This window comes from Protomyctophum parallelum (genome assembly GCF_964188405.1).
Source record: "Protomyctophum parallelum genome assembly, chromosome: 23".
NCBI classification, from domain to species: Eukaryota; Metazoa; Chordata; class Actinopteri; order Myctophiformes; family Myctophidae; genus Protomyctophum; species Protomyctophum parallelum.
In genome coordinates, this window is record NC_139715.1 from 29,055,567 (window position 1) to 29,083,339 (window position 27,773).

At 51.4% G+C, this 27,773-nt stretch overlaps 2 protein-coding genes across 2 annotated transcripts; both read right to left on the reverse strand.

Annotated features, from left to right (window-relative positions):
• Positions 1-734: 734 nt before the first annotated feature.
• Positions 735-27,643, reverse strand: LOC310853994 (1-phosphatidylinositol 4,5-bisphosphate phosphodiesterase delta-4-like; the record flags this gene model as incomplete). The annotated part of the gene is made up of 16 exons (XM_083758468.1): positions 27,571-27,643; positions 23,162-23,320; positions 21,223-21,393; positions 21,002-21,059; positions 19,906-20,035; positions 18,261-18,501; positions 11,328-11,529; positions 10,626-10,770; positions 9,471-9,623; positions 7,714-7,890; positions 4,183-4,339; positions 3,540-3,656; positions 2,854-3,035; positions 1,710-1,842; positions 1,406-1,555; positions 735-832 (listed from the first exon to the last, which is right to left on the reverse strand). The coding sequence occupies exons 1-16, from the start codon at positions 27,593-27,595 to the stop codon at positions 735-737; spliced, it is 2,298 nt and encodes a 765-aa protein (XP_083614594.1). The 5' UTR covers positions 27,596-27,643.
• Positions 13,729-17,358, reverse strand: LOC310854331 ((E3-independent) E2 ubiquitin-conjugating enzyme-like; the record flags this gene model as incomplete). The annotated part of the gene is made up of 2 exons (XM_083758928.1): positions 13,729-16,836; positions 16,942-17,358. 2 exons carry the CDS (start codon positions 17,356-17,358, stop codon positions 13,729-13,731), a joined length of 3,525 nt encoding a protein of 1,174 aa, XP_083615054.1.
• Positions 27,644-27,773: the final 130 nt, after the last annotated feature.

Genomic DNA, 27,773 nt, shown 5'->3' on the forward strand with positions numbered 1-27,773 from the left:
GACATGGGGAGGACATGTGAGGGTACTTACCCTAGGCTAGGGGACACGGGGAGAACATGTGAGGGCATCTACTCTAGGGGACACGGGGAGAACATGTGAGGGTATCTACTCTAGGGGACACGGGACGAACATGTGAGGGTACCTACCCTATAGGGGACACGGGGAAAACATGTGAGCGTACCTACCCTAGGAGACACGGGGAGAACATGTGAGGGTACCTACCCTAGGGGGACACGGGGAGAACATGTGAGGGTACCTACCCTGGGGGACACGGGGAGAACATGTGAGGGTACCTACCCTAGGGGGACACGGGGAGAACATGTGAGGGTACCTACCCTAGGGGGACACGGGGAGAACATGTGAGGGTACCTACCCTGGGGGACACGGGGAGAACATGTGAGGGTACCTACCCTAGGGGACACGGGGAGAACATGTGAGGGTACCTACCCTAGGGTACACGGGGGTACACATGCAAACTCCACACAGAAAGGCCCTTTCACCAACCCCACCTCGGGTACCGACACTGATGACGCGACAGCGCCACCGACTGTGCCACCGAGGCCTCTCCATAGATAATGACTTCCGTGACTCAGGGGATGAGCGAGTGACGTCATAGGGGAGCTGCCTGATGGTGGGCAGGGCTAACTCTGTTGGAGCTCAGCAATTGGCCGGCTAACTCTGTTGGAGCTCAGCAATTGGCCGGCTAACTCTGTTGGAGCTCAGTGATTGGCCGGCTAACTCTGTTGGAGCTCAGTGATCTTAATGTGCACGAAGATGGAGGAAGGAGCGATGCTGGTCCCATCCTTAGAGAGGAGATGGATGTGACGATAGCCTGAGGACACAGGAAACATCGTTACAGAAAACATCGTTATAGGAAACATCGTTAGGCAACATCGTTATAGGAAACATCGTTAGGAAACATCGTTATAGGAAACATCGTTATAGGAAACATCGTTAGTAAACATCCTTAGGAAACATTCACACGTATCAAACTACAAATGTCTGTGCTCTGTCTGTGATTAACACACCGAGCGGCACCAACTCAACACCTTAGAGATCTGTACAGTAGAATATCTGTACAGTTATGAGTATACACTATAGAGTGCTATGTCTACCTAATATAATAATCTAAAAGACATAAATTGATGGTGGTGAACGGCAGGGTGAACTACCTTGTTTGATGGTGCTGAACGGCAGTGTGAACTACCTTGTTTGATGGTGGTGAACGGCAGGGTGAACTACCTTGTTTGATGGTGCTGAACGGCAGGGTGAACTACCTTGTTTGATGGTGCTGAACGGCAGGGTGAACTACCTTGTTTGATGGTGCTGAACGGCAGGGTGAACTACCTCGTTTGATGGTGCTGAACGGCAGGGTGAACTACCTTGTTTGATGGTGGTGAACTACCTTGTTTGATGGTGCTGAACGGCAGGGTGAACTGGCCCACGAAGTCGTTCTTGGAGGTCTTGTCGTAGTCCTCGACCACAAAGCGCACCAACGCCAGCTCTGGAGCGTGCACGGTGAAACGGAGGGTGTCGTACCACACCGGGTTGAATCCTGAGGTCAGAGTTCAGCAGATATCACTGGGATTTATTTAGTGATAATAATAACAACAACAACAATAACAATAACAGTACCATTTGTCTCTACGCATCGTGTCTCCTGCCTGGCCGTGTCCATGGATACTAATACTAATACTAATAATAAGTACCATTGTTCTCTACGTAGCGTGTCTCCTGCCTGGCCGTGTCCATGGCCACTCCATGGATCTCCACCCTGACCAGAGGGTCCACGATGGAGTCCTCTTTGATGTTCACCTTGGGAAGCTGCTGACCACTGATCACCTGGACGCACGCACACACGCACGCACCATGCACGCACGCACGTTAGGGTGAGGGGCCGGTCTAGTAATAAGGTCAGCACATACGGGCACTTTTGGCTATGGTCGAATTCAGCCCAAGGAGTGTTTTTCGTGCAAAAATAATCTTGTACGAAAAACGGATTCAGCATCATGAAACCCCCCTAGTTTGACACGTCACATGCTACTTAAAGCATAATGAAATTTGGGTAATTTTGCCTTATATTGGTAGCTAATGGTAGCCCAACTTTCAGCAGCTGTCACAAGGTTTCCCAGGGGTGTTGGGTTGGAACACATTTATATGTGACTGTAGACACCTTTATGGACACAGCTGTGCAGAAAGCTAGTGGTATTAAAGCATTTATTTTGCAGATTTGCCACACATTTAGCCAATTTTCTCTAACTATAGTTCAGTCAGACAACTCACAAATGGATTTAACCAATAGTTATTATAGAATGAGAATACAAGTGTGCATATGATATTTTATCTTGGCGTTCGGCTCTGATACATTCGTCTCCCTGCTCGGCACAATTAAACACCATTATTAAACATTAAGAGCAGGGAGATAGATATACAATTTTTTTTTTTAACATGGGGAACATAAATAACAGAGCCCACCGGTGGTGCTGGGGTGGTGGTGGGTGCAAACATCACATAACCAGGAACCATAAGCAGAAGGAAGAGCACGCAGTCTAGTGAGCTTAAGTAGCCCGCCCAATTGGTCAGCTGACTGCCACATCAGCGAATGACATGTGGGTCTTGCACACACTGAATACACCCACATACTAAAGCAGCATATTAACCCCTTATATATGTATGCACCCTTGAGCAAGGCATGGAGACGCTTGAGTATATCTGACTGAACTATAACACAAGCTATACGTCATCATAGAGAGAGCGTACCTGGATGTCCAGGGTGAGGGGCCGGTATTACCTGGATGTCTAGGGTGAGGGGCCGGTATTACCTGGATGTCTAGGGTGAGGGGCCGGTATTACCTGGATGTCCAGGGTGAGGGGCCGGTATCCGTCTCGGCTCTGGGCCACTTCGGGGTCGAAGCGCCGCTCAGCGCCGTGCCTCATGAAGTGAGGCTTCAGGACGTAGCCGCAGCGTCCGTTCTGAGCGAACAGGCCGTCATTCAGGTCCATGGCTTCGCCCGCCGTCTGGAAGTTCAGCGCAACTGAGGGAGAGAAGGAGGAGGAAGTTCAGCACAACTGAGGGACTTTTAAATAAACCGTTTTTTATCTGTGGGGTAATATATTTAGGATGGAGGTTCATTCACCGCTGCTCCTTCGCCTGGAAAGGGGCTAGCTTAGGTGGTTTGGGCATCTGGTTAGGATGCCTCTCGGGCGCCTCCCTAGGGAGGTCCTCGAGGCACGTCCCACTGGGGGAGACCCCCTGGGCATCTGGTGAGGATGCCTCTCGGGCGCCTCCCTAGGGAGGTCCTCGAGGCATCTGGTTAGGATGCCTCGAGGGGGTCTCCCTAGGAGGTCCTCAAGGCACTTTCCACTGGGAGGAGACCCCGGGGCAGATCAAGGCACAGTTGGAGGAAACACATCGACTCACTGGCCGTCTCGGTATCCCCCAACAGGAAGTCACTAATGTTGCTCTGGAGAGGGAAGTGGAGCTGTTGCCCCCACGACCCGACTACGGATAAGCGGTTGAAGATGGATGGTTCATTCACCGATTTGGCAGCCGGAGTTCCAGAGATCCGGGGGGTTGAAGTTGGACGAGTCGGTCCTGAAGCCGCTGGGATACACTCTGGTCAGCTGGCGACTGTTGTGGTGCACAAACTCTGCCCCTGGAGGTCAGGAGGACTCATTACAGTACATGCTTCAGAACCACACATCTTTTAAATAAACTGGTTATTTTTCATCATCTTGCCAAAGCGGATCAACGAAATGTGTGACCAGATTTGACTGAGAGACTGCCATCGCGCACATTCCAGCTTTTCACCAGAGGAAAACCCCTTTTTTTTTTTTTTTTTTTTTTTCAAAATGAGTTTATAGCACAGGCAGACTCTTCACATACTAGAGCATGTCTGAAATAAGTGTCAGAGCTGAAATTGACATGTAAATATGAAATAAATGCTTTAAAAAAAGCTAGGTGTAATGTTAGAGACCACAGAAGTGAACCTTTCAAGCCTGTTTTCTCTTACTCTATAAGCCATATCTCCAAAACTGGTGGGTCAAACTGAACAACCAATATGTCAATTTGAAGCTATGATTCCCTGCTTTGATATGAAATGAAAGAACTAAAATTCAAAAAAATCCAATGGCAGTCTCCTAGTAAAATTTGGTCACTATTAGAGACAGACTAAAACCCACCAGTGTCTTTGAGGTGCTTGCGGGCCTTGTACTCGGTGAAGGAGCAGACCTCGTAGAACTTGTCGTTGATGCGCGAGTGCTTGAAGCTGCTGAAATGGACGCTCTTGCAGTAAAGCACGCAGTCGGACAGCTCCTTGGACAGACCCTGTTTGGACTTCTGCTGCACAGAGACGAAGAGTTAAACCAGTCAGACAGTAGAGGACATGCAGACATGCAGACATGTCCCCCCCCTTCCTCCCCCCCTTCCCCTCCCAGACGAAGTCACTTGGAGCCGTGCCAAAGGGCACCGTCGATCTGGCATCACTCTGCAGAACCCGATGCCTGGCGGCCGTGCCCTGACCCCGCCGTGTCCTCTGTGGCGTTTCACGCCCGTCTCCGATGCCTCTGAAAACATGCTTCTTGTTTACATGCTCCATCGCCATCGCCATCCCCCCACACCTCACGATGAAGCCTTGAATTAGGGTTAGGGTTAGTCTCCAGTATAGTGACCGCTGACCCGGTCAACATGATGCGCTGCCAGCTTGTACATCTGCTATTTTCTTTTCTAAAACGGTTAGTCCCAATACTTGAATTCTGATTGGCTGGTTACCGTCACGTGACCAGCCAGACCATAAATCTCACCGATAATCCAAACCTTCAATCACCAGCTGATAGCGCAGCTCTGTAGCTGAACTGGGGAAGGGGAGCGCTTGCTTTTCTTACAAGCCCAGGCCGTGCGGGCGTCTAAGCACCGCCCCGCGCTCATATGACTGTGAATGCGTAGCTCCGGGCGGCCTCGGTAAGACATCAAACGCCTCCTATTCACCCGTCACACTGGAAAGTGAAAGCAGCACTCTGTTACGCAGGGGCGGCCTTAGGAATCTGGAGGCCCGTTTAAAGACCAAATATGAGGTCCCCATATATACCTATGACATAATTATTTTGTTGATACAGCCGTCCCTTCACAAATTAAAGTGCACATTTTACCACGGTTATTTACATAAAATAGGTGTAACTTAACACTGTGCGAGAGAGCAAGGCAGTGAGTGAGCGAGATAGAGAGGGCCAAGAGTGGCCCTGACTGACGCCTGAGGTTCAGTTGGAGCTTGGAGGCCCCCCCTGAGGGTGGAGGCCCCCCTGAGGGTGGAGGCTCACCCTGAGGGTGGAGGCTCCCGTGAGGGTAGAGGCTCCCCTGAGGGTGGAGGCCCGCCTGAGGGTGGAGCCCCCCCTGAGGATGGAGGCTCCCCCTGAGGGTGGAGGCCCCCCTGGTGGAGACTCCCCCTGAGGGTGGAGGCCCCCCTGGTGGAGACTCCCCCTGAGGGTGGAGGCCCCCCTGAGGGTGGAGGCCCCCCCTGAGGGTGGAGGTGGAGGCTCCCCCTGAGGGTGGAGGCCCCCCCATAAGGGTGGAGCCCCCCCCCCCCCCCTGAGGGTGGAGCCCCCCTCAGGGTGGAAGCCCCGTTTCAATTGAAACTGGTGAAACATAGCTAAGGCCTCTTATGCTGCTACGCGTTGCTGCTAACGCTCTACTCTGAAAGCAGCGCAGAGCGTTTATTTTCTCCGATTCTTCCGGTGGACGACGGGGCGGAGCCGAACGTGGTTTGAACACCTGTTTGGTAACGAGCCATCCAAAGTGGCTGGCTGGTAATCCGTCACCTTGTTTGTTTTTTTGTCCAGTGGAAAAGGCCTCCCTCTCTCTCTCTCTCCCCCTCTCCCTCTCTATCCCCCCCTCTCTCTCTCTCTCTCTCATGAAACATACATGGCGCTGACAGCCAGGAGGCGACATGCCAGACACCTTCTGATCTGATTACTGTGCCGATAGAGAGAGAGAGAGAGAGAGAGAGAGAGAGAGAGAGAGAGAGAGAGAGAGAGAGAGAGAGAGAGAGAGAGAGAGAGAGAGAGAGAGAGATGGAACAACTGACTCGCAGGGATGGCAACAAATGTGACTTTCTGATGCAGACAATCGTTGCAGCAAGACTAACTGACTGTTCAGGAGAATTTGTTTTATTCCAAAATGAGTTAATAGCACAGGCAGACTCTTCACATACTAGAGCATGTCTGAAATAAGTGAGTCCACAGAAGACATGTAAATATGAAATAAATGCTTAAACATGTAGCTATAGGTGTAATGTTAGAGTCCACAGAAGTAAGTACAAGTAAATATGAAATAATGTTAGAGTCCAGTCAGTCCACAGAAGTGAACCTTTCAAGCCTGTTTCAACTCGCCGTTTCTCTGCAAGACATCACTCTATAAGCCATATCTCCAAAACTGGTGGGTCAAACTAAACAACCAACATGTCAATTTGAAGCTATGATTCCCTGCTTTAACATGAACAAAAATAAATCAGTCAGAAATGGTAATAGAGACACGGACGGACGGACGGACAGACGGACAGACGGACAGACAGACAGACACATGCCTCCTAGAATGTGACACCTGATCTGAACGGTGATAAGGGAAGCAGGCACCGGTCAGCTCATTTGCTAAACGCCCAAGTGCCACTTCCAGTACCGCTCACCTTACTGAACATGGTCAACATTATCAAGATTCAAGATTCAAGATTTATTTATTTATGATCAAAGTCAAAGTCGTATACGATTAGTCACACACGTTACCGCAGTGAAATTTGTTCTCCGCATTTGACCCATCTCTTGGAGCGGTGAGCCGCAGCATGCGTCGCGCTCGGATTCATTAGATGATTTGACTGACCCCGCCCCCCCAATCCAACCCATTGATGCTGAGTGCCAAGCAGGGACTGACCCCCACAATAAAACCCATTGATGCTGAGTGCCAAGCAGGGACTGACCCCCCAATCCAACCCATTGATGCTGAGTGCCAAGCAGGGACTGACCCCCCAATCCAACCCATTGATGCTGAGTGCCAAGCAGGGACTGACCCCCCCCCCCCCCCCCCCCCCCAATCCAACCCATTGATGCTGAGTGCCAAGCAGGGACTGACCCCCCCCCCCCCCCCCAATCCAACCCATTGATGCTGAGTGCCAAGCAGGGACTGACCCCCCCCAATCCACCCCATTGATGCTGAGTGCCAAGCAGGGACTGACCCCCCCAATCCAACCCATTGACGTTGTTTAACCCATTTTGGGCAGGAACCCCAATTGTTGTTTTAAACATTATGTTATAATTTAGCCATTTTTGAAGAATCTTGAAAATGTGTCAGAAATCATTGAATATATATTCTTTCAGAGTGAACGTTTTTAACCCATTCTGAACGGGCACCCATTTTGGCGTTGGCATCATGTTATGCTTTAGCTATTGAAAAATAGCAGATCTACAAGCTCATATCGCGCCACCGAGTGGCGCGATACGAGCTTGTAGGTCTGCTATTTTTTGAAAAATCGAAGAACGACTGACATTTTTAGAATCTGATCTCAGGTCAGAATGGGTTAATCAGACCAGTGTGTGTCCAGTGGAAACCTCGTATGAATCTGATCTCAGGTCAGAATGGGTTAACTCAAATCTTTGCTTCTGAGGGTTCCTCAGATGGGGGGGGGGGGGGGGGGGGGGGGGGGGGGTCGGCAGACTCACCAGCCTGTCCCTGGGCTTGTGTCGGACGCTCCCCCTGTGGAGGCCGTCGTCGGGGTCCGTGTCCGGCCCCTCGTCGTCCTCGCTCGGCTCGGCGCTCAGCGAGTCGTCGAGCGGCCATGAGTCGACCAGACTCTCCTCCAGACCGCCCAGCTTCTTCCCCTTCAGCAGGATCTTCCCCTTCAGTTCCTGCAGGGGGCGACAGAGAGCCCTGTGTGTTAAGTTATCCTCGGTCTGTACTGTATACTTGCATTTCCACACACACACACCGTCCATCCGGGCTATGGGACTGTACACTAACACCCCACCTTCCACACCGTCCATCCGGGCTATGGGACTGTACACTAACACCCCACCTTCCACACCGTCCATCCGGGCTATGGGACTGTACAATACACACCCACCGTCCATCCGGGGCTATAGGACTGTACAATACACACCCACCGTCCACCCGGGCTATGGTACTGTACAATACACACCCACCGTCCACCCGGGCTATATGGTACTGTACAATACACACCCACCGTCCACCCGGGCTATGGTACTGTACAATACACACCCACCGTCCACCCGGGCTATGGGACTGTATAATACACACACTGTCCATCCGGGCTATGGGACTGTACAATACACACCCACCGTCCACCCGGGCTATGGGACTGTACAATACACACCCACCGTCCACCCGGGCTATGGGACTGTACACTACACCCCACCGTCCATCCGGGCTATGGGACTGTAACTACACCCACCGTCCATCCGGGCTATGGGACTGACACTACAACCCCACCGTCCATCCGGGCTATGGGACTGTCACTGTACACATCCGGGCTATGGGACTGTACACTACACTACACTCCAGTGACCCCACCGTCCATCCGGGCTATGGGACTGGTTAGTAGTGAGATTATAGTGATGTCATGTGTTGTGGTCTGTTATCATAGGTTTATCATGCATCATGGTGATGTCATCATTCATCATGGTGATGTCATCATGCATCATGGTGATGTCATCATTCATCATGGTGATGTCATCATGCATCATGGTGATGTCATCATGCATCATGGTGATGTGCATCATGCATCATGGCAGCAGGAGTGGAACAAACAATATTGTGGTTGTTTAATAATTCAGGGCATGAACACACGGATCATATGACCCGGGGGTCTCTCTCTCTCTCTCTCTCTCTCTCTCTCTCTCTGGCAGGCCATGCATGAGGAGAAAGTGAAGGTGTCCTGTGGGCTCTGCCCTGTAAGTGGAGACTCTCTCAAGAGGTGTAGGTCGGGAGTGGCTTACTGTCGGAATCCGACAGTAACACGCCGGAGTCTTTCCATAATTTCATTTCAACTCGCAGCGACTGGCGAGACGAAAAACAAACCGGGGGACCAAAACAAAGCGACGCCGGACAAAAACAGGAAACCATGTGTAAATGTATTTTACCATCCGGTCTAGACCGGATCGCACTGCGATTTAGAAACGCAGACCAGGCTTTCCTCGGAGGTGCAGGAGAGCCTGCCTGGTGACGCAAGGTTACCTCAGGGGAGGGCAGCCGATGGGGGGGCTTCCCGTACGCGGGCACTGCGTGAAAAGTGGAGTTAACGGGCAATTATGGGCACTAGATTTGCCCGTAAACCTCATATAATATATGGTAATATACAGGTGTGATGGTACAATTCGGGAGTTTACCGGCTTTGTTGGAAAGTTTAATGGGACTTTCCTGTAATATACACACATCCCGTATTCCATGCTTTTTGCACAGTGGGGGTTACCTCAGGCGAGGGCAGGCCGATGGGGGGCTTCCCGTCCAGGGGGGTCTTCAGCAGCTTGTCTCCCAGGATGTGGGTGAGGTGTCGGGCCATGACTCTCTGCTGCTCCACCCCGCAGTGGTTCTCCATGGACAGAATGACCGGGTACTCTGACACCTGAGAGAGAGAGAGAGAGAGAGAGAGAGAGAGAGAGAGAGCCTTTAAAAACACACTCGATCTCGCTTGAGAGGAGAGGAGAGGAGAGGAGATCGAGAGAGACGATACCGTCACCATGCTCTGTGTCCAAGGGTTCCACTCGGCCGCGGCACAAGTGCTGCCATTTTGTTCGTTTCTCCAGCCAAGAAGCCGAACCAAAACGTGTTTTACTCTAGTGTGGTGTATTTTAACACTTCACATTAACTGATTAAACTACTAGAGACAAAAAGGCTGAAAGAGTTTCTCTAAACTAAATAGCAAACTGCAGACTGTAGGCCACTGTAGTGAAAACCCTTGCCAAAGCATCAGACGATCAGATGAAGAAGAGAGATGAACTGTTGAAGTGTTGAGTTGACTTTTACATATCAACAATGGCATGGAGATGCATACAGAGTGGCTTCTGAAACTTAATCAAGTCGCTCGCCTCTTGTTGAAACAATAGTATGCTAAATGTCCTATCACACCTAGCAGAGCCAGGTTACTTGACTATGCGTGATTGCTTTCAAACTTGCATTTGACTTGACCCAAATTACACATGCATGATATAGTATAGAATTATTTTCCAGATACGACACTAGTGTAACTGTACACAAGATGTAACAAATAATGAACTACAACATTGAACCTTGATCCCTTGAACCTCCTAGGGCGGTGATATGCTAATTAATACCTTAATTAAAGGTGTAGTTCCCCAGGGCGGTGATATGCTAATGACCGTAAAGACGTAGTTCCCCAGGGCGGTGATATGCTAATTACCTTAAAGGTGTAGTTCCCCAGGGCGGTGATATGCTAATGACCGTAAAGGCGTAGTTCCCCAGGGCGGTGATATGCTAATGACCTTAAAGGTGTAGTTCCCCAGGGCGGTGATATGCTAATTACCTTAAAGGTGTATAGTTCCCCAGGGCGGAGATATGCTAATGACCTTAAAGGCGTAGTTCCCCAGGGCAGTGACATGCTAATGACCTTAAAGGCGTAGTTCCCCAGGGTGGTGACCACGTCCTTGAAGAGGATCTTGGAGGTGAAGGTGTGTCCGTGGTAGACGATAGGCTCTCCGTTGGCTCCGTCCCAACAGTCCACCTCCACACAGCGGCAGCCTCGCTTCAGAGCCCTGAGGAACACCGCAGGAAGGAGGAACACATGCGTCACCGCCAGGGCCGCCACCATTACACATTTATGACTTGACGATTAATTGTCAGGTTAGAATAAACAGATAATAGTTGAGATTAACAATTTAATTGTGTGTCTTTTTTTTCTTTGCATTGAACATTGGAACATTAAAGGACCACTTCACCACTTTTCAACCTATCTTCATATAATACGTCCTCACTAATAACAAATGGACAATAATCGGTCTGTAACTCTGAAAGTGTACAAATGGAACCACACTCTCAGAGTTAAATTAACATTGATTTGACGATATAAATTGGGGATCCCAGAGATAGAAATGCAGTCAGAACGGGGGTCCGTAGCCTAACGCAGGTCAAACTGGGGGTCCTTGAAATGGAAACGGTTGAAAGTGACTGTTAGAGCCGTTACAGCCGCGACTGTGACATAGAAGACATTTTTAGAATCTGATCTCAGGTCAGAATGAAAACTGTCAGGATGTAGAAGACATTTATAGAATCTGATCTCAGGTCAGAATGGGTTAGGTTAGGACCTACTTACTTGATGTATCCCTCCACGCTGCTGTGTCCTCTGAGCTGGTCCTCCATCAGGTAGGTGTTGTGCGAGGAGGAGATGAAGTAGTCGCACAGCGGCCTCGTCATGTCCATGAAGACGGCGCTGCTCCGCCGGTCGAACACCGAGCCGTCGGCCGAGCCCAGGTACATCAGGAAGCCGTCGAAGGTCATGGCGTCCAGCAGCTTGGCTGGAAGGGGAGGAGCCGCACACACACACACACGCACATGCACGCGCATGCACGCCGCGCGTAGGCCACACACACACACAGAGAGGGTGAAGGTCACGATGCCGGTCTGAACAAAGAGATACTGATAATTCAGTCAACGTCGGAGAGGGAACACATTTGATTACATTCTTGGGGATTTGATTTATTTAGCACGGAGGGTAAAAACTTAATAACAACAATAGCTACCAGTACAAAAACCAACACACACAATATAAATACACAAAACACCAGAACACAAAATGTGAACAGAAAAGTGCCAAGCAAGAAGCCCAAAGAGCTGAAATACAGAGTGCACCGTGAGCTTGTAGATCTGCCCTATAAGCAACAAAGAAACAAGCTCAAACTTGCTTAGAATAAGTGGACATGGCAACACTATCCATCCGATCCATCCATCTTCAACCGCTTATCCGTAGTCGGGTCGCGGGGGCAACAGCTCCACCAGAGAGCTCCAGGCTTCCCTCTCCAGAGCAACAGTAGTAACTGGGGGATCCTGAGACGTTCCAAGGCCAGTGAGTCGATGCGTTTCCTCTAACTGCGCCTTGGTCTGCCTCCCGGGGGTCTCCTCCCAGTGGAGATATAATCCATCTGGTCTTAGGTCTACCTCGGGGTCTCCTCCCAGTGGAGATATAATCCATCTGGTCCTTGGTCTGCCCCGGGGTCTCCTCCCAGTGGAGATATAATCCATCTGGTCCTTGGTCTGCCCCGGGGTCTCCTCCCAGTGGAGATATAATCCATCTGGTCCTTGGTCTGCCCCGGGGTCTCCTCACAGTGGAGATGTAATCCATCTGGTCCTTGGTCTGCCCCGGGGTCTCCTCACAGTGGAGATATAATCCATCTGGTCCTTGGTCTGCCCCGGGGTCTCCTCCCAGTGGGACATGCATCGAGGACCTCCCTAGATCTCCTCCCAGTGGGACATGCCTCGAGGACCTCCCTAGGGAGACGCCCGAGAGGCATCCAAACCAGATGCCCCGAACCACCAAAGCTGGCTCCTTTCCAGGCAAAGGAGCAGCGACTCTACTCCGAGTCTCTCTCGTGTGACCGAACTACTCACCCTATCTCTAAGGGAGATGTCAGCCACCCGAAGAAAACTCATTTCAAGCAAGCTTGTATTCGCTTGTATTACAAATACAAGCGGCCATGGCAACACCGCCCGAGGGATCAATGTGGAGCTGTATGTATATCGGTATTTGGGCCCCTACAAAATTAAACACTATACAATTTGAATGATAATATGACATCAAAAATAAATACAAAATAAATAAAAATGAGCCTTATTGTGATGCCAATAAAGAGGAGCTTCAAATGTGAAGCATTGTACTGTAACTTTTAATTAGTAACCAAAACAGAGGGGAAAGGAAAGAAAAGAAAAAGAAAATGACGGCATCAAAAGTAATCAACACACGTCGCGACATGAGAATGTTGAGAAGCACTGATGTCTGTCTGGTGGAAACCTCACACCATTCAAATAAAAATCTGATTTCAAATAAAAATTAAACGTTTGAAGCACCCGGAAATCCGCTTGCAAAATTTGGTGCCGAAAATGTGCCATGAACGAACGCGACAGATTCCATTCATGCCACGTGCGCTCTAGTGTCAAACCCCAGCTGCATACTCCACCCCTGCCTGCAGTTCCAGCTTCTGGCCAGTAGGGTAGATCGGCTTCAACGTTTCCCAGCCCTTCTAGGGGCCCTGGTGGAGCCCCTTATGAGTCCCTGGAGCCCCTTATGAGTCCCTGGAGCCCCTTATGAGTTCCTGGTAGAGCCCCTTATGAGTCCCTAGAGCCCCTTATGAGTCCCTGGAGCCCCTTATGAGTCCCTGGAGCCCCTTATGAGTTCCTGGTAGAGCCCCTTATGAGTCACTAGAGCCCCTTATGAGTCCCTGGTGGAGCCCCTTATGAGCCCCTACAGCCCCGTATGAGTCCCTAGAGCCCCGTATGAGTCCCTAGAGCCACTTATGAGTCCCTTGTGGAGCCCCTTATGAGTCCCTATAGCCCCTTATGAGTCCCTGGAGCCCCTTATGAGTCCCTTGTGGAGCCCCTTATGAGTCCCTAGAGCCCCTTATGAGTCCCTGGTGGATCCCCTTATGAGTCCCTAGAGCCCCTTATGAGTCCCTGGAGCCCCTTACGAGTCCCTGGAGCCCCTTATGAGTCCGTAGAGCCCCTTACGAGTCCGCGGTGGGCTCGGGGATGCCGGCGGCGACCAGCGCGGTGCGGTACCGTGACAGCACACTCTGGGCGCTCTTCACAAAGCCCTTGGACAGCGGGAAGAGAGGAAACCCGGTGTCTGGGTAGCCGCTGGTGTCTGGGTAGCCGCTGGGGTCTGGGTAGCCGCTGGGGTCTGGGTAGCCGCTGCACTCGGGGACGATGCCCTGGCGACTCCTCTTCTCGGCGGACTCATGGAGCTCCAGCCAGATGGCGAGGCGGCGCGCAAACCGCCAGCCGCTCGCCGAGAAGTGCTCCCGGATCTCTGCGGCGAACACCTGGCCGCCGGGGGACTGCAGCACGCGCGTCATGGACTGGACCGTCCTGATCAGGGCCATCTCGTTGTAGCAGCGGCTGTTCTCGTGGCCCTCCCGCAGGCCCCGGTCGCTGTCGAAGCCCGGCTCGTTGTAGTAGGGCTCGCTGACCAGGATCAGGCCCTGGATGGAGATCAGCACCTGCAGCAGGCTGGACTTGCCGGTCCAGCGCTCGGTGCCATTGCCGGTCCAGGTGCCCAGCAGGCTGACGCAGACCTTGCCGTCGTCGTAGAGGTTGGGATTGAGGGCGCCGCTGCACTGCGACAGGTAGTGGAACTTGGGCGGCTCGGAGGGATATGCCTTGTCCAGCTGGATGTCGAACAGGAACAGGCCGTCCTCGTAGGGCGTGCGGCTCGGACCTTTGATCAGCGCCGAGAAGATGTCCATGCGGTCCCGGAAGGTCTTGACGGCGATGCCGTCGGGCAGAGAGCCGGCGAGCATGGCCATCTCTTTCTTCACGGCGCCGAAGAACTTCTTGGGCTCCGCCGGCTGGAACTCCATCTTCTTGAAGGTGTGCGTGTCGGGCGCCCGCTCCAGCACCGAGAACGCCTCTCCCGTTGCCACTCCGGGCTTTACCCCGCTCTGCCGGCACAGTGCCGGGGTTTCACCGGGCCACTCGAGACCCCCAATCGGTGCGTGAGGTTCCGGCTGGGGCTGATCCTCTGCTCCTGCCACTGCGCTTCCCGCCGCAGCGCTCTCCATCTTCTCCTCTGAGGAGGCCACGCTGTCCGGCGTCCCCCCCGGGGGGATCTCCTGGAGTTCCGTGTCATCCGCGCGGCCCTCCTCGGTGGGTCTTCCTGGCACCGTGGCGGTAGACGTGTGTCCGACGGGGGTGGGCGACGAGGCGGCCAGTCGGCCAGAAAACAGCTGTTCCATGGTGGTCATGTTGATCCAGTCCTCGGTGAATGGGCTACCTCCGCCGCCGGCCTCCTCCGTCGACTCTTCGTCCGCGGACTCGGACTCCACGGATTCATAGTCCGACTCCACCAGGTCGGACTCCATGTCCACGTCCAGGTGCTGCAGGTGCTGCGGGAGCGCCAGGGATGCCGAGCCGTCCACCCACACCACCCCCACCCTGCCGCCAACGTCCACCCCGGTCACCTGACCCACCGACGTCTCGCCTGCGTCGCCGGCCCGGCCGCTCTCCTCCGGGTTCCATATTCGGACGACGATGTCGCCGGCGCGGAAGTGGAAGTCCGGGTGCTCAGCGATGTCGTAAACGCTCACGTCCTCCTCCTCGCCGATCGCCAACAAGCCGTCACCGGAGGGGTTGAGTCTGAGCCACTTAACGGAGCAGGTCCGGCCGCCGTGATCGGCGGACTGGACCACCCCACATGCGGCCACCGCTGCGTCCTGAGAGGCGTGCGGCCGCTTGTCGACCACAAAGTTCCCCGGGAAGAAGTCGTGACTGTCGTGGCGCAGCACGGGGACCAGGCCATTGGACCGGAGGCCCTTCTCCGACCGACCGTCCTTCCACGTCACATCCGCCCACGTCTCGGTGGACAGCACCTCCACCGCCACCCGGTCGCCGGGCAGGAACTGGTGGGACAGCTTGGCGCCCTTCTTCTCGTGCTTCCTCTTCAGGCTGCGGACGGACATGGGGCTGCTCCTCTTGCGCTCGCCTCCCACAACGCCGCTGGAGGAGGAGGAGGAAGGGGTCGGGCGGCTGGGGTCGTCGGTGTCCCCCGGCTCCCCGGACCGGCCATCGGCAGGGTTCTGGTTCAGGACGGATTCCAGTGGAAGAGCGCCTTCGTCGTCGTTTGGATCCTCCATCTGCGCTGCCTCTAATTCCTCTACAGACTGCTGCGCGTCAGCGTTCCTCCTCCTCTTTCCGCCCGAATCAGCCGCCTTGGACGTTCCTCTCGTCCTCTTGGCCGCCGGGTCTTCGGGGGTCGAGACGGGAGCACCCCTGGGAGTCTGGCGGGTGCCGCGCGGCACAGCCCCCTTAGCGGGGAACACAGCCCCCTTAGTGGGGAACACAGCTCCCTTAGCGGGGAACACGTACATGGCCTTCTGGCCCAGCGGCCTCTTCTGGGCGTAGCCGTGGAAGCCCGGCCGCCGCACCCTGCACACGTTCTCCCACGTGACGGTGGCGGGGGGAGGGGCGTCGGCGCTGCCGCCGCCGCCGCCCACACCGTTGGGGTAGGAGCTTCTCGTGATCCACGTCACCTTCAGCTCCACCACCTTGACCTCCTCGACGACTGCCCTGAACTTGACCTTCCTGCTGAGGACGGGCTTGACCCCCGACAGCCACTGGACGTCGCGGAACGCCTTGGCGGGGCCGACCAGGACCTGACCCGGGTAGAACTCCGCGTCCTCGAAGAACGACGCGTCGCTGCCGGCGCGAGGATAGATGTCGAGCAGCGACATCTCGGCCTCGTCCGTGCTCATGGAGCACCGGGCGCCGTTGGACATCTTGAGGACGACGTGATTGGTCAGGTCGTAGACCGAGCCCAGCCACGAGTCCCAGGCCACGTAGTCGCCGTACCGGAAGGTGCACATGTGCTGCAGGTCTGCGCTGGAGACCGGGTGCAGCACGCAGTCCGTCCCCACCAGCCTCACCGCGTACTCCACGCGCACGTCCGTCACCACGCCGCACTGGCGGTCCACGGAATGCGCCCGCCGCACCACGTCGTTGACGCCCACGGAGCGATCCTCCAGATTCAGCCTGGTCTCCTTGACGACGTCCTGCCGCATGGCACTGTCTGGGTACCACTGCACGTACACAAAACCCTTCCCCGGAAGCCGGGGAACCTTGAACCAGTAGTTGTGATCCGACAGAGAGTCGCCGCACTCGCCACCTCCCCCTTCTCCTCCCACTCCTCCTCCTCCTCCTCCTGCTCCTCCTCCTCCTCCTGCTCCTCCTCCTCCTTCTCCTCCTGCGCCTCCTCCTTTTCCGTTGTCGGGGTCCGAGTTAGAATCGAAGTCGTCGTCCGAGTGGTAAACGTAGTCTTCTTGTCCGTGGACCATGTGCACCACACCGAGGCGGACGGAGCCGCGGTGTCGCCCCGAGACCAGGTCGTTGTTGAAGAGCAGCCGCTGCGAGGGTTCCGCTCCCAAAATGGCCGCCGCCGCAGTCGAGGGGCTCGCCACCGATGCTGCGTGCGCTGCCGCCAAATCCACTTCTACAGGCTCCGCCATGTCCATCGCCGATGGCTCTCTGTCGTCCAGGAGAATATAGACCACCGGAGCTGGTAACGCCAGAGTCCGTCCGGTCAGAGTACTCGGATGCGAGACCGGAGCCAAACTCAATATCTTGGGCAAATGGTTCGTCATGGACGTGACGTCAGTACTTGGGAGGCCAGTCTGGAGTCGAGAGGGACTCCATATTTGGGCAAAACGTTTGTCTCGATCAGAGCAAAGGGTTGCGATATTGAGGCGGCAGAAAACAGCCCGGACACGTGGTTTATGTACTCGCGTGAGCCCGTAGACTCCAATGCATTCCGTAAACTTCCGGTTGTCCCTATGTGGAGCCTTCAAATAGGGACAAACCAACAGATGTCTATGTAGGAGAGCTGCCGTTGGACTGAAGTGAACGGAGTTTGCGTAACTCTGTCTTACTCTATGGCTCTGGTCTCGATTACGGTTAAAGAAAAGAAAATCACACCCGTGTGAAGTGAGGGGCGCTCTTATCATCGTACAAATTTTACATCATATTGGGAGGACATTTTGACCTAATTTCTCCTTTCATTGTCAATGGCAAATCTGAGACGTGTACAAAATCTGTCACAGTAAATCCCTGGAAAATGTGATGCGTTTAAACCTAAACACCATGTGTGTAATAATAAAATACCATTATGTTTATTAATGGTCATAAAATACAGTAGAACACGAGTTCACTCAAACACCTCACGAGAACACCTAGTGTTCAAATTATAAACACCTATATGACTGACTTTGATTGTAAAAACTATTAAACTAAACACGTTTATGTGTTTAAAAAGTGTTACAGGCGATTAAACATGTTCTTCTGTTTATAATCTAAACACTGTGACACGTTTAAAAAGTGTTACAAATATGTGTTTAAAACAGTTTATAACCTAAACGCTTGGGTTTAGTGTGTAGGAGGGGCTAGTGCCCCTCAAAAAGCACACCTGTGTGAAGTGGGGGGGCACACTTTCTTATATCATTATACATCATCTCATGAACAACTGAGGGTCTGTCTGGGCGTACTGTACCTGTGTCTGAAGGCTCGTAGAGCCGTATGAGCGCCTGGGCGTACGTGCGGACGTCGTCGTCGTCTCCCTCCTCCAGCTGCTCCCCTCGCAGGAAGTCGTCCAGGTCGGCGAGGCTCAGCTTCTGTCCGTCTCCCGAGTAGTCCTGGAAGACGCGCTGCACGTCCTCGCGCTGCGTCAGCATCTTGTAGAACATCACAAACTCCTCGTCCTCCAGCGTGCCCGACTGGGACTTGTCGGCCATCTGGGTGTTGATTTAGATTTTCTTTATTTTTTATATATATTTTATCCCACGATTTTGTAACCCATTTTTCACCCCTGTGTCAATCATCAAATGTGATCCTGGGCTCTACACACCCTCCTCCAACCTGGTCCCCATATATGGGGGACAAGGGGAGAGCAACGGACTTGAACTCATGCTTCCTTCATGCCTGAGTGTCCAAGTTGCTCCTTTACACCTGACAGGGGGGAGTTTCCCTGGTTGGACGTAGCGCGTGGAAGGAACACGTTATTCCAACCAGTTCCTTTCCCCTCCATCAGGCGCCCCGGCTGGCCAGGGGGAGGCAGTTGATTTAGATTTGAGCACATTTTGATTTTAGTTTTTACAGTTGAGTTGAATAGCTTCCATTTAGTTTGTAGTCAAATCTTTGTCAGATGGAATGTTTTATAGTCGACTAAAATGTACTTTGGCGGGCCTCGATGCCGTCCTATAATGACAGATTTTACACTGGGCGAAAATCGCCGATCTACAAGCTCAAAACGCGTCGAGCTGCAACGCGTTGAGAGCTTGTAGATCTGCGATTTTCCAGCCCAGTGAGCTTCAATCAACCAATCACGGTGGCCGTGGGTGCTAGGTGGGCGTGGTTGCTAGGTGGGCGTGGTGCTAGGTGGGCGTGGTTCTAGGTGGGCGTGGTGCTAGTTGGGGCGTGGCTTCGTACCGTGAACAGGCGGTGGGTGTGGTGCTAGGTGGGCGTGGTGCTAGGTGGGCGTGGTGCTATGTGGGTGTGGCTTCGTACCGTGAACAGGCGGTGGGCGTGGTGCTAGGTGGGCGTGGTGCTAGGAGGGTGTGGCTTCGTACAGTGAACAGGCTGTGGGCGTGGTGCTAGGTGGGTGTGGCTTCGTACTGTGAACAGGCTGTGGGCGTGGTGCTAGGTGGGTGTGGCTTCGTACCGTGAACAGGCTGTGGGCGTGGTGCTAGGTGGGTGTGGCTTCGTACTGTGAACAGGCTGTGGGCGTGGTGCTAGGTGGGTGTGGCTTCGTACCGTGAACAGGCTGTGGGCGTGGTGCTAGGTGGGTGTGGCTTCGTACCGTGAACAGGCGGTGGGCGTGGTGCTAGGAGGGTGTGGCTTCGTACCGTGAACAGGCTGTGGGCGTAGTGCTAGGTGGGTGTGGCTTCATACCGTGAACAGGCGGTGGGCGTGGTGCTAGGTGGGTGTGGTGCTAGGTGGGCGTGGTGCTAGGAGGGTGTGGCTTCGTACCGTGAACAGGCGGTGGGCGTGGTGCTAGGAGGGTGTGGCTTCGTACCGTGAACAGGCGGTGGGCGTGGTGCTAGGTGGGCGTGGCTTCGTACCGTGAACAGGCGGTGGGCGTGGTGCTAGGTGGGCGTGGTGCTAGGTGGGCGTGGTGCTAGGAGGGTGTGGCTTCGTACCGTGAACAGGCGGTGGGCGTGGTGCTCGTTCATGTCCACGTTCATCATCTTCAGAAGGTTGCGCACCTCCTTGAAGTTCATCCTGCCGTCGTTGTTCTTGTCGGCCTTCTTGAACCAGTCCCCGATCCACCTGGGAGCGCCACTTAAGGACCCATTGATTGATATTGATTGATTACATGCCCCATAGTCTAGAGTTCTCAACCTCTGCCCGAACCCGACCAGGCCCGACCCGACGTTTTGGGGCCGGGCCGGGCCTCGGGCTCCATGAAAAAAATGATATATATTGAATTTGTTTATAATAGTAAAAATAATAGTTCTGTCTGTTTGTGTATTTATCCATTATGAAGATGGTGCTGACTGGCGTTTCACTTTTACTCTCTGTTATACTCTCTAAATCCTGCACAAACCCGAGCAGGCCCGACCCAACGTCTTAGGGCCGGGTTGGGCCTAAAATCAATGCCAATTAGTCGGGTCGGGCCGGGCTGGGCCTCGGGCCTGATCAGTTAGGGCCGGGCCTTAATATGTGGGCCCGATGAGAACTCTACCATAGTCTAGTTTTTGTTCCCGATCCGATTTGATTTTGAGTATTGATCCGATATTTATATTTTATAGAACACGTCTATGCCAACATCACGACAGTACAATATCCCAAATCACAGACAATACCGAGCCTAAATATCATAATATTGATAATATTGATGCTATGGGATGTCCCGATCACGTTTTCTGGAGTGGGGCTGCACCTCTCAAAAAGCACTGTTATTTTTGGCAGCAAATTAAGTAATTTTAGTTTAGTCATAGTCTTTGGAATGAAACTTCATTTAGTTTTAATCACATTTTAGTCAGTTAGTGTCAACTAAATGTCATAAGATTTTAGTCAACTAAATCTGCAGTTGATTTGGCGAGCCTTGATGCCGTCTATAATGACTGATAGCCGATCTACAAGCTCACAACGCGTCGTGCTATTTTCAGCATACAACCAAGTGTAAAATGACTTATACTGGATCTCATGTCCACCAGGCCCATGCCTGACATTTTAGTCTAGTTTTTATTTGTTTACAAATCTACTAAAACAACAGAGTGTCAAAAAGGCCACTGGTCCAGTTTCTCCCACTCGTCCATGCTCTCCAGGTTGTGGATGAGTTTCCTCATGCCTTGGATGGGGAGAGAGACACAGGGTTAGACACAGAGAGAGAGAGAGAGAGAGAGAGACAGAGACAGAGACAGAGACAGAGACAGAGACAGAGACAGAGACAGAGACAGAGACAGAGACAGACAGACAGACAGACAGACAGAGAGATGGGCGAGTCCTCCTGCCTTGGATCCAGTTCTGAGCCTCCTCCGGGCTCTCCGCCACCAGGTCCAGGTTGGCCCGCCGGCCGCGGAACACCAGCGTGAAGCAGCGAGACGCCGGGAACTCCTCGGCGATGCTGAGGAGCACCTCGGACTGGTGGCCCTCCCTGACCGCCTCCACCTCGCTGACCGAGACTGGACGCACGCACGCACACACACACAGAGACACAGAGACACACACACACACGCACGCATGCACGCACAGAGACACACACACACACACACACACACACACACACACACACACACACACACACACACACACACACACACACACACACACACACACACACACACACACACACACACACACACACACACACACACACACACACACACACACACACAATTAAGTTTGGAGTGTCCACATTGCGGTTATGTTAATTATACATGTAGGGCCAGGAGAGCTCCGGACAGTTATGTTCATTATGCTTGTAGGGCCGGACGAGAGCTGTATCTTTCTTTTCATTACAAATCATTACAATTTTAATTATTTCACATAGGCCTACTAATATTCTCATATATCCTCTGATGCCAGAAGTAGGCTACAAATATTTCATAGATTTCTCTTACTATACTAATTTATTCTACACTACACCATTAGTAGGCCTACGCTTTGTAGATCATCCGTTTTTTTCTTGTCTTTCCAGATTGGTAATCACCATAATTTATATCTGTTCTCCAAAAAATAGCTCATCTACAAGCTTTACAAGATTTATAGACATTATGTGCAAATATAAAAAAGAAATAGCTGTGATACCGGAGGTGTAAAGTCTGGTGACGTGAGGTTAGTTTGGAGGGGACTATGGCGTCACCGTTTCAGCAAATAGAAAATTCTCTGTACACACGGAGACGACAAAGTCGCGTCTCCAAAGACCAAAGTTTGCCACTCTGGGAGGTGGTTTAAAAATTAGCCGGTTAGGTTAAGGTAAGTCCCCAAAACGCCGTCTCCGTGTGGCGGAGAAGGGCAGATCGTCTAAATACTTCCCCAGTTAACGCAGAATACGTCCTAGTCTGGACACCACTTTAGTTACTTGACACCCGCCGTACTTACATGTGGTTTGTAACATAATAACACAAATGTCTGTCCTGATGAAGGTCGAATAGACCGAAAAGGTTGACAAATAAAGAGTTTCTTACAGTGTGCGGGACCCTTCTTTGTTCTTCAAAGATAACCTTTTTAAGTTTGTAACATAATGCCAGGGACCCCCATGAGAGACGATATGCCAGGGACCCCCATGAGAGACGATATGCCCGGGACCCCCATGAGAGACGATATGCCAGGGACCCCCATGAGAAAAGATATGCCAGGGACCCCCATGAGAGACGATATGCCAGGGACCCCCATGAGAGACGATATGCCAGGGACCCCCATGAGAGACGATATGCCAGGGACCCCCATGAGAGACGATCTTTACGGCTGTAGCAGTGATTCTCAACCATTTAATTTCCAGGACCCCCAGATTGACATGCATTAGTCATACATACGGACCCCCATTTAATGGCATTTCTATCTCTGGGACCCCCGGTTTATATTGTAAAATCAACGTTAATCTAACTCTGAGAGTGTACAACATGGAACCACTCTCAGTGTTCCAAACTATCATTTAGCTGGGGGACCCTCTGGAACTCCCTCCCGGACACTATAGGGGTCCCCGGACCCCACTTTGGGAACAACTGTTGTAGTACTTGAGTAAATGTACTAATAGTTACCTACACGTGCAGTAGTGTGTGTTGCCAGCCTTCAGAGTAAATTGACTTACAGAGTAAATGTACTTACACGTGCAGTAGTGTGTGTTCCCAGCCTTCAGAGTAAATGTACTTACAGAGTAAATGTACTTACATGTGCAGTGTGTGTTGCCAGCCTTCAGAGTAAATGTACTTACAGAGTAAATGTACTTACATGTGCAGTGTGTGTTGCCAGCCTTCTTGCTCTTGTACCAGATGGTCATGCAGTCGTCCTGCAGTCTGAAATAACGCTGCTTCTTCCAGCTGCGAGATTTCACCTTCCTCATCACCGTCCCCACCAGCATGGACTGGAGGTTCTCGTCGCCCTGGATCCCTGCATGGGGAGAGAGACATAGAGTCACACAGGGTTAGACAGAGAGAGAGAGAGAGAGAGAGAGAGAGAGAGATCATGGTACCATATACCAGGGTTCTCCAATTCATTTTCCTCAAGGGCCATATTTTGACTACGGTACTTTTTTTCTTTTTAATTCTTCCGCGGGCCCCAAGGGGGCGTTCCGCCGGCCGCAGATGGCCCGCGGGCCGCTAATTGGGGAGCCCTGCCATAATACCAAGCTAAAGGTTCACCCAGGGAAGAGACTCAGGAGGGATGCTGATCTTGTACAAAACACACCTAATATACATTCCATTCAATTCATCAAAAATTGAAAAAGGAAACAATTACAACTGAAGAAAATGTTTATCTATGTGCAGCATATATCCCTCCATCAGACCCCCCTTATTACAATGAGAACAGTTTCACCTACTATAGAGGACTTTATCCCTCCATCAGACCCCCCTTATTACAATGAGAACAGTTTCACCTACTATAGAGGACTTTATCCTTCCATCAGACCCCCCTTATTACAATGAGAACAGTTTACTGTTTCACCTACTATAGAGGACTTTATCCTTCCATCAGACCCCCCTTATTACAATGAGAACAGTTTACTGTTTCACCTACTATAGAGGACTTTATCCCTCCATCAGACCCCCCTTATTACAATGAGAACAGTTTCACCTACTATAGAGGACTTCCAGGCCCAGGGAAACATCTTGATGTGTGGAGTCCTCAATGCCAGGACAGGCACAGAGCCTGACAACATCTGCGACATTACTAATAAACATCTACCAGACCTCAGCATCCCCATGCCATCATACCCCTCCAGGAACAATGGCAAACCAAAAGATATTGTGGTGTCGATGGATGGGATACTAAATGAAATGATTAAACATGCTGACTCCCTCTCTCTCACTCTCTCTCTCTCTCTCTCTCTGACATATGGTTGACCAGCTCTATCTCGGATAATGCCATTAATGTTTGGACTGCGAAACAGTTTAGCCTGTTTATCCTAGATCAGCCCTGCATCCATTAGGGGGGGGGGGAATTAAAAACCTTCAGTGCATTGTGCCTACACATGTTGCGACCAAAGGTCGCAACATGAATCAATCTTTATTGTCACATCACATTACAAGTAAGGTGGGTGAAAAACTTGGTTGTGCAGGCTCAAATTGCAGTTTAAAGGTAGAGAGAAAGAACATGCATAACATAACAAAGTGAGTGCAAAAGAAATAGAGTTCATCATGGGTGCATCTATGTATACGACTAAGCAAAAAGTCTAAAACTTAGCTCTTGTTCAGCAATCTGATTGCTGACAAATAAAAGCTGTTCAAGAGCCTCGTAGTACTGCTCCCGATGCTCCTGAAACGCTTGCCTGGCCGTGGGTGCTGCAGCGGCTTGAACAGGCTGTGGCTGGGGTGGTAAATGTCCCTGATTATGCTTTCCGCTTTAGCCACGCAGCGTCTCTCATGTATTTCCTGGAGGGGGGGAAGCTCCCCGCCCACGATGCGCTGCGCTGTTCGCACCACTCTCTGCAGTGATCTGCGTTCTGCAGCGGTGCAGTTTCCAAACCATGCGGTGCTGCCACTTGTCAGGACACTCTCTATGGTGCTGCTGTAGAACGCTCTGAGGATGCGTGGGCTCACTCGGAACTTCTTCAGGCGGCGGAGGCAATACAGTCTCTGTTGGGCTTTTTTCACCACTGTTTTGGTGTGTGTGGCCCACTTCAAGTCCTTGGAGATTTGGATCCCCAAGAATTTAAAGTCGCTGACTTGTTCCACTGCGACGCCGTCGATGAAGATGGGTGCGTGCTCTCTCTCCTGTCTCCTGAAATCCACGACCAGCTCTTTGGTCTTACTGACGTTGAGAGCGAGGTTGTTTTCCTGACACCACTGTGTCAGTGTGTCAAGGCACAATGCAAGGAATAAATGCATTCGCCATGTATCCGAAGGAAGTCTGATCCAATCACTTTTAGATTTCTCCAGTTTAATCCTGAGTTTAAGTTTTGTTGTGTTCAAGATCTGATTTTAGGCATGTTTAAGCCTCCAGGAAAATCCGTGTTGAGGTTCTTAATCCACTGTTTTTCATTAAAACGTCTTTGTCCTACTGTCCAGTTGGGATTGTGTTGAAGTCCAGCGCATTTTAGAGCTTCAATGCCATGAGCCATGAAATGTTGCACAAATCTTGTGGTTGTCTTTTTTGCATTGTTAATATTGTATCTGTGTTGTCCCAGCCTTGTACCTTGTAGCCTTGTTTTACCCGTTTCTCCGACATATTGTAAACCACATTTTTCACATGTGATTAAATAAATGCAGTTGCTGGTTCTGGCTGTTATTTGTTGTTTAATCTCCAACACGCGTTTTTTCCAGTTCTATTTTTGACTAATTGGGTTTGAAGTATTCTGGTCCCTGGCGTGCTGGTGTGTTGATTTCTTTTAGCTTGCTGTGTACTAGATAATCTTTAAGGTTTTTGTTTTTTCTGTAGGCCGATATAATTTTATAATCTTTTAGAAGATCATCCGTTCGGTTCTCAAAATTCCTTTTTATTCTGTTGTTGGCTAGTGTGCTCTGTGTTGAATAACTGGTTATCAGGGCCAATGTAGGGCCTGGATCCCGCACTCTTATTTCTAAGAAGGTATTTTGAGCAGTGCCGTATCCAGGGAATAATCAGCAGGGGGGGCATTCATATTTCCAAGGGGGGCACTTGATTTTTCAAGTTCACACCCATATATAGCAATTAAGCTCTCACATAGGCCTATACAATAAAACAACACAAAAGGCTTGGAGAAGGGCTACACGTATAGGTTCCAATTATACACCAGAACAAATAATATAGCCTAATTATTGTAGCCAACAGAACAAACAAACAAACAAACATAGCCTATATACTGTCATGTGGAAACACGATCGCATCGCACCAACAACACAATGAACACAATGAGCATCTCCACGGCGGGAGGAAAGTAGAAAGAAGAGTCTGTGCGCGTCTGTCTCCCTCCCTCCAAATGTCGGCACAGGTCAAATGCTCTTTAGAGAGCGCATGCTTATTTAAGCCTTTGTTTGATTCTGTTGCGTGCTTCCAATTAAGAAATCCTTTCAACGTGAAAGTAGTGTCAGGATGTCACTGCACGGAATGTCACTGCACGGAATTTCCTGCGTGGGAAACAAAATGCAACATCTGTCTCCAGCCAGTCCCTGCCCTGAAACCATGCACTCATAAACGAGCGTTTTTTGCCATTATAAAGGCTACTTGGGTATGTGTCCCGTTTTACCTGATTCGGTGACGGTGTGCCAGAACCAAGAACCTCTGGTGGAGAAGCATGCGGTGGTGGTGGAGGTCCGAAAGTTGAGCTGCTGCTGTGGAAGTAGCCCTAGAACGGCTCTTGTTGTTACATACAGTATGTACAGTATTTCACATACAGAGCCATAGAACAGCCTCCTCTATTTGTGGTAGACCGTTACCATGTGCGGCATGAATGTGATAAATGCTCCGTTTGTACTCACCCATTAAATTATTCCAAAGACGTGGAGTGAAAAATGGTCCTCTAGTTTTATATCCATGTGAAAGTTCTGGCACAAAACGCGTATTTAGTGAATTATCTCCACTTTTTCAAGAGATGCACACGGACGCCTTTCTCTCCGGCGAGGGGACGTTTTAGATACTTCCTGTTGTTTACCAAAGACGTCATCACAAATTGACCAAGGAAACACAAAAGTTTGGGTCACACAATTGGCAGGTGGTGTGATTAATTACCCAGCACCTATCGCAAAGCACCTGCCAATTGTGTGACCCAAACTTTTGTGTTTCCTTGGTCAATTTGTGATGACGTCTTTGGTAACGGTCTACCACAAATAGAGGAGGCTGTTCTATGGCTCTGTATGTGAAATACTGTACATACTGTATGTAACAACAAGAGCCGTTCTAGGGCTACTGTGGAAGTTGCTACAGCAGCCCTCTGCCTCACTGGAATAATGCTAACAGACAAGACTATAACCAATTTTGGGCGCGACTCGCGAGACATGGCCAAAGGATTTCTGGGGGTCCCCAAAAGGGGTCCTCAGAGGGGGTCCTCAGAGGGGGTCCCCATAGGGGGTCCCCAGACTAAGACGTTGAGAAGCCCTCTGCTCTAGACCAGAAATCACACAGGCTTTACATAGGGCAGGTTGCAACAGACAGACAGGTTGCAACAGACAGACAGGTTGCAACAGACAGACAGGTTGCAACAGACAGACGCTGAGCACACTTACGCATGCCACTCCCCGTGGAAGCCATCTGTAGTTCTGTCACTCCTCTGCCATCTGAAGGGAAGCCATTTTTGTAGTTCTGTCACTCCTCTGCCATCTGAAGGGAAGCCATTTTTGTAGTTATGTCACTCCTCTGCCATCTGAAGGGAACAAACACAGTACACAGTATACGATCAAAGATATGGTTTATGTATGAAGATGGGCCA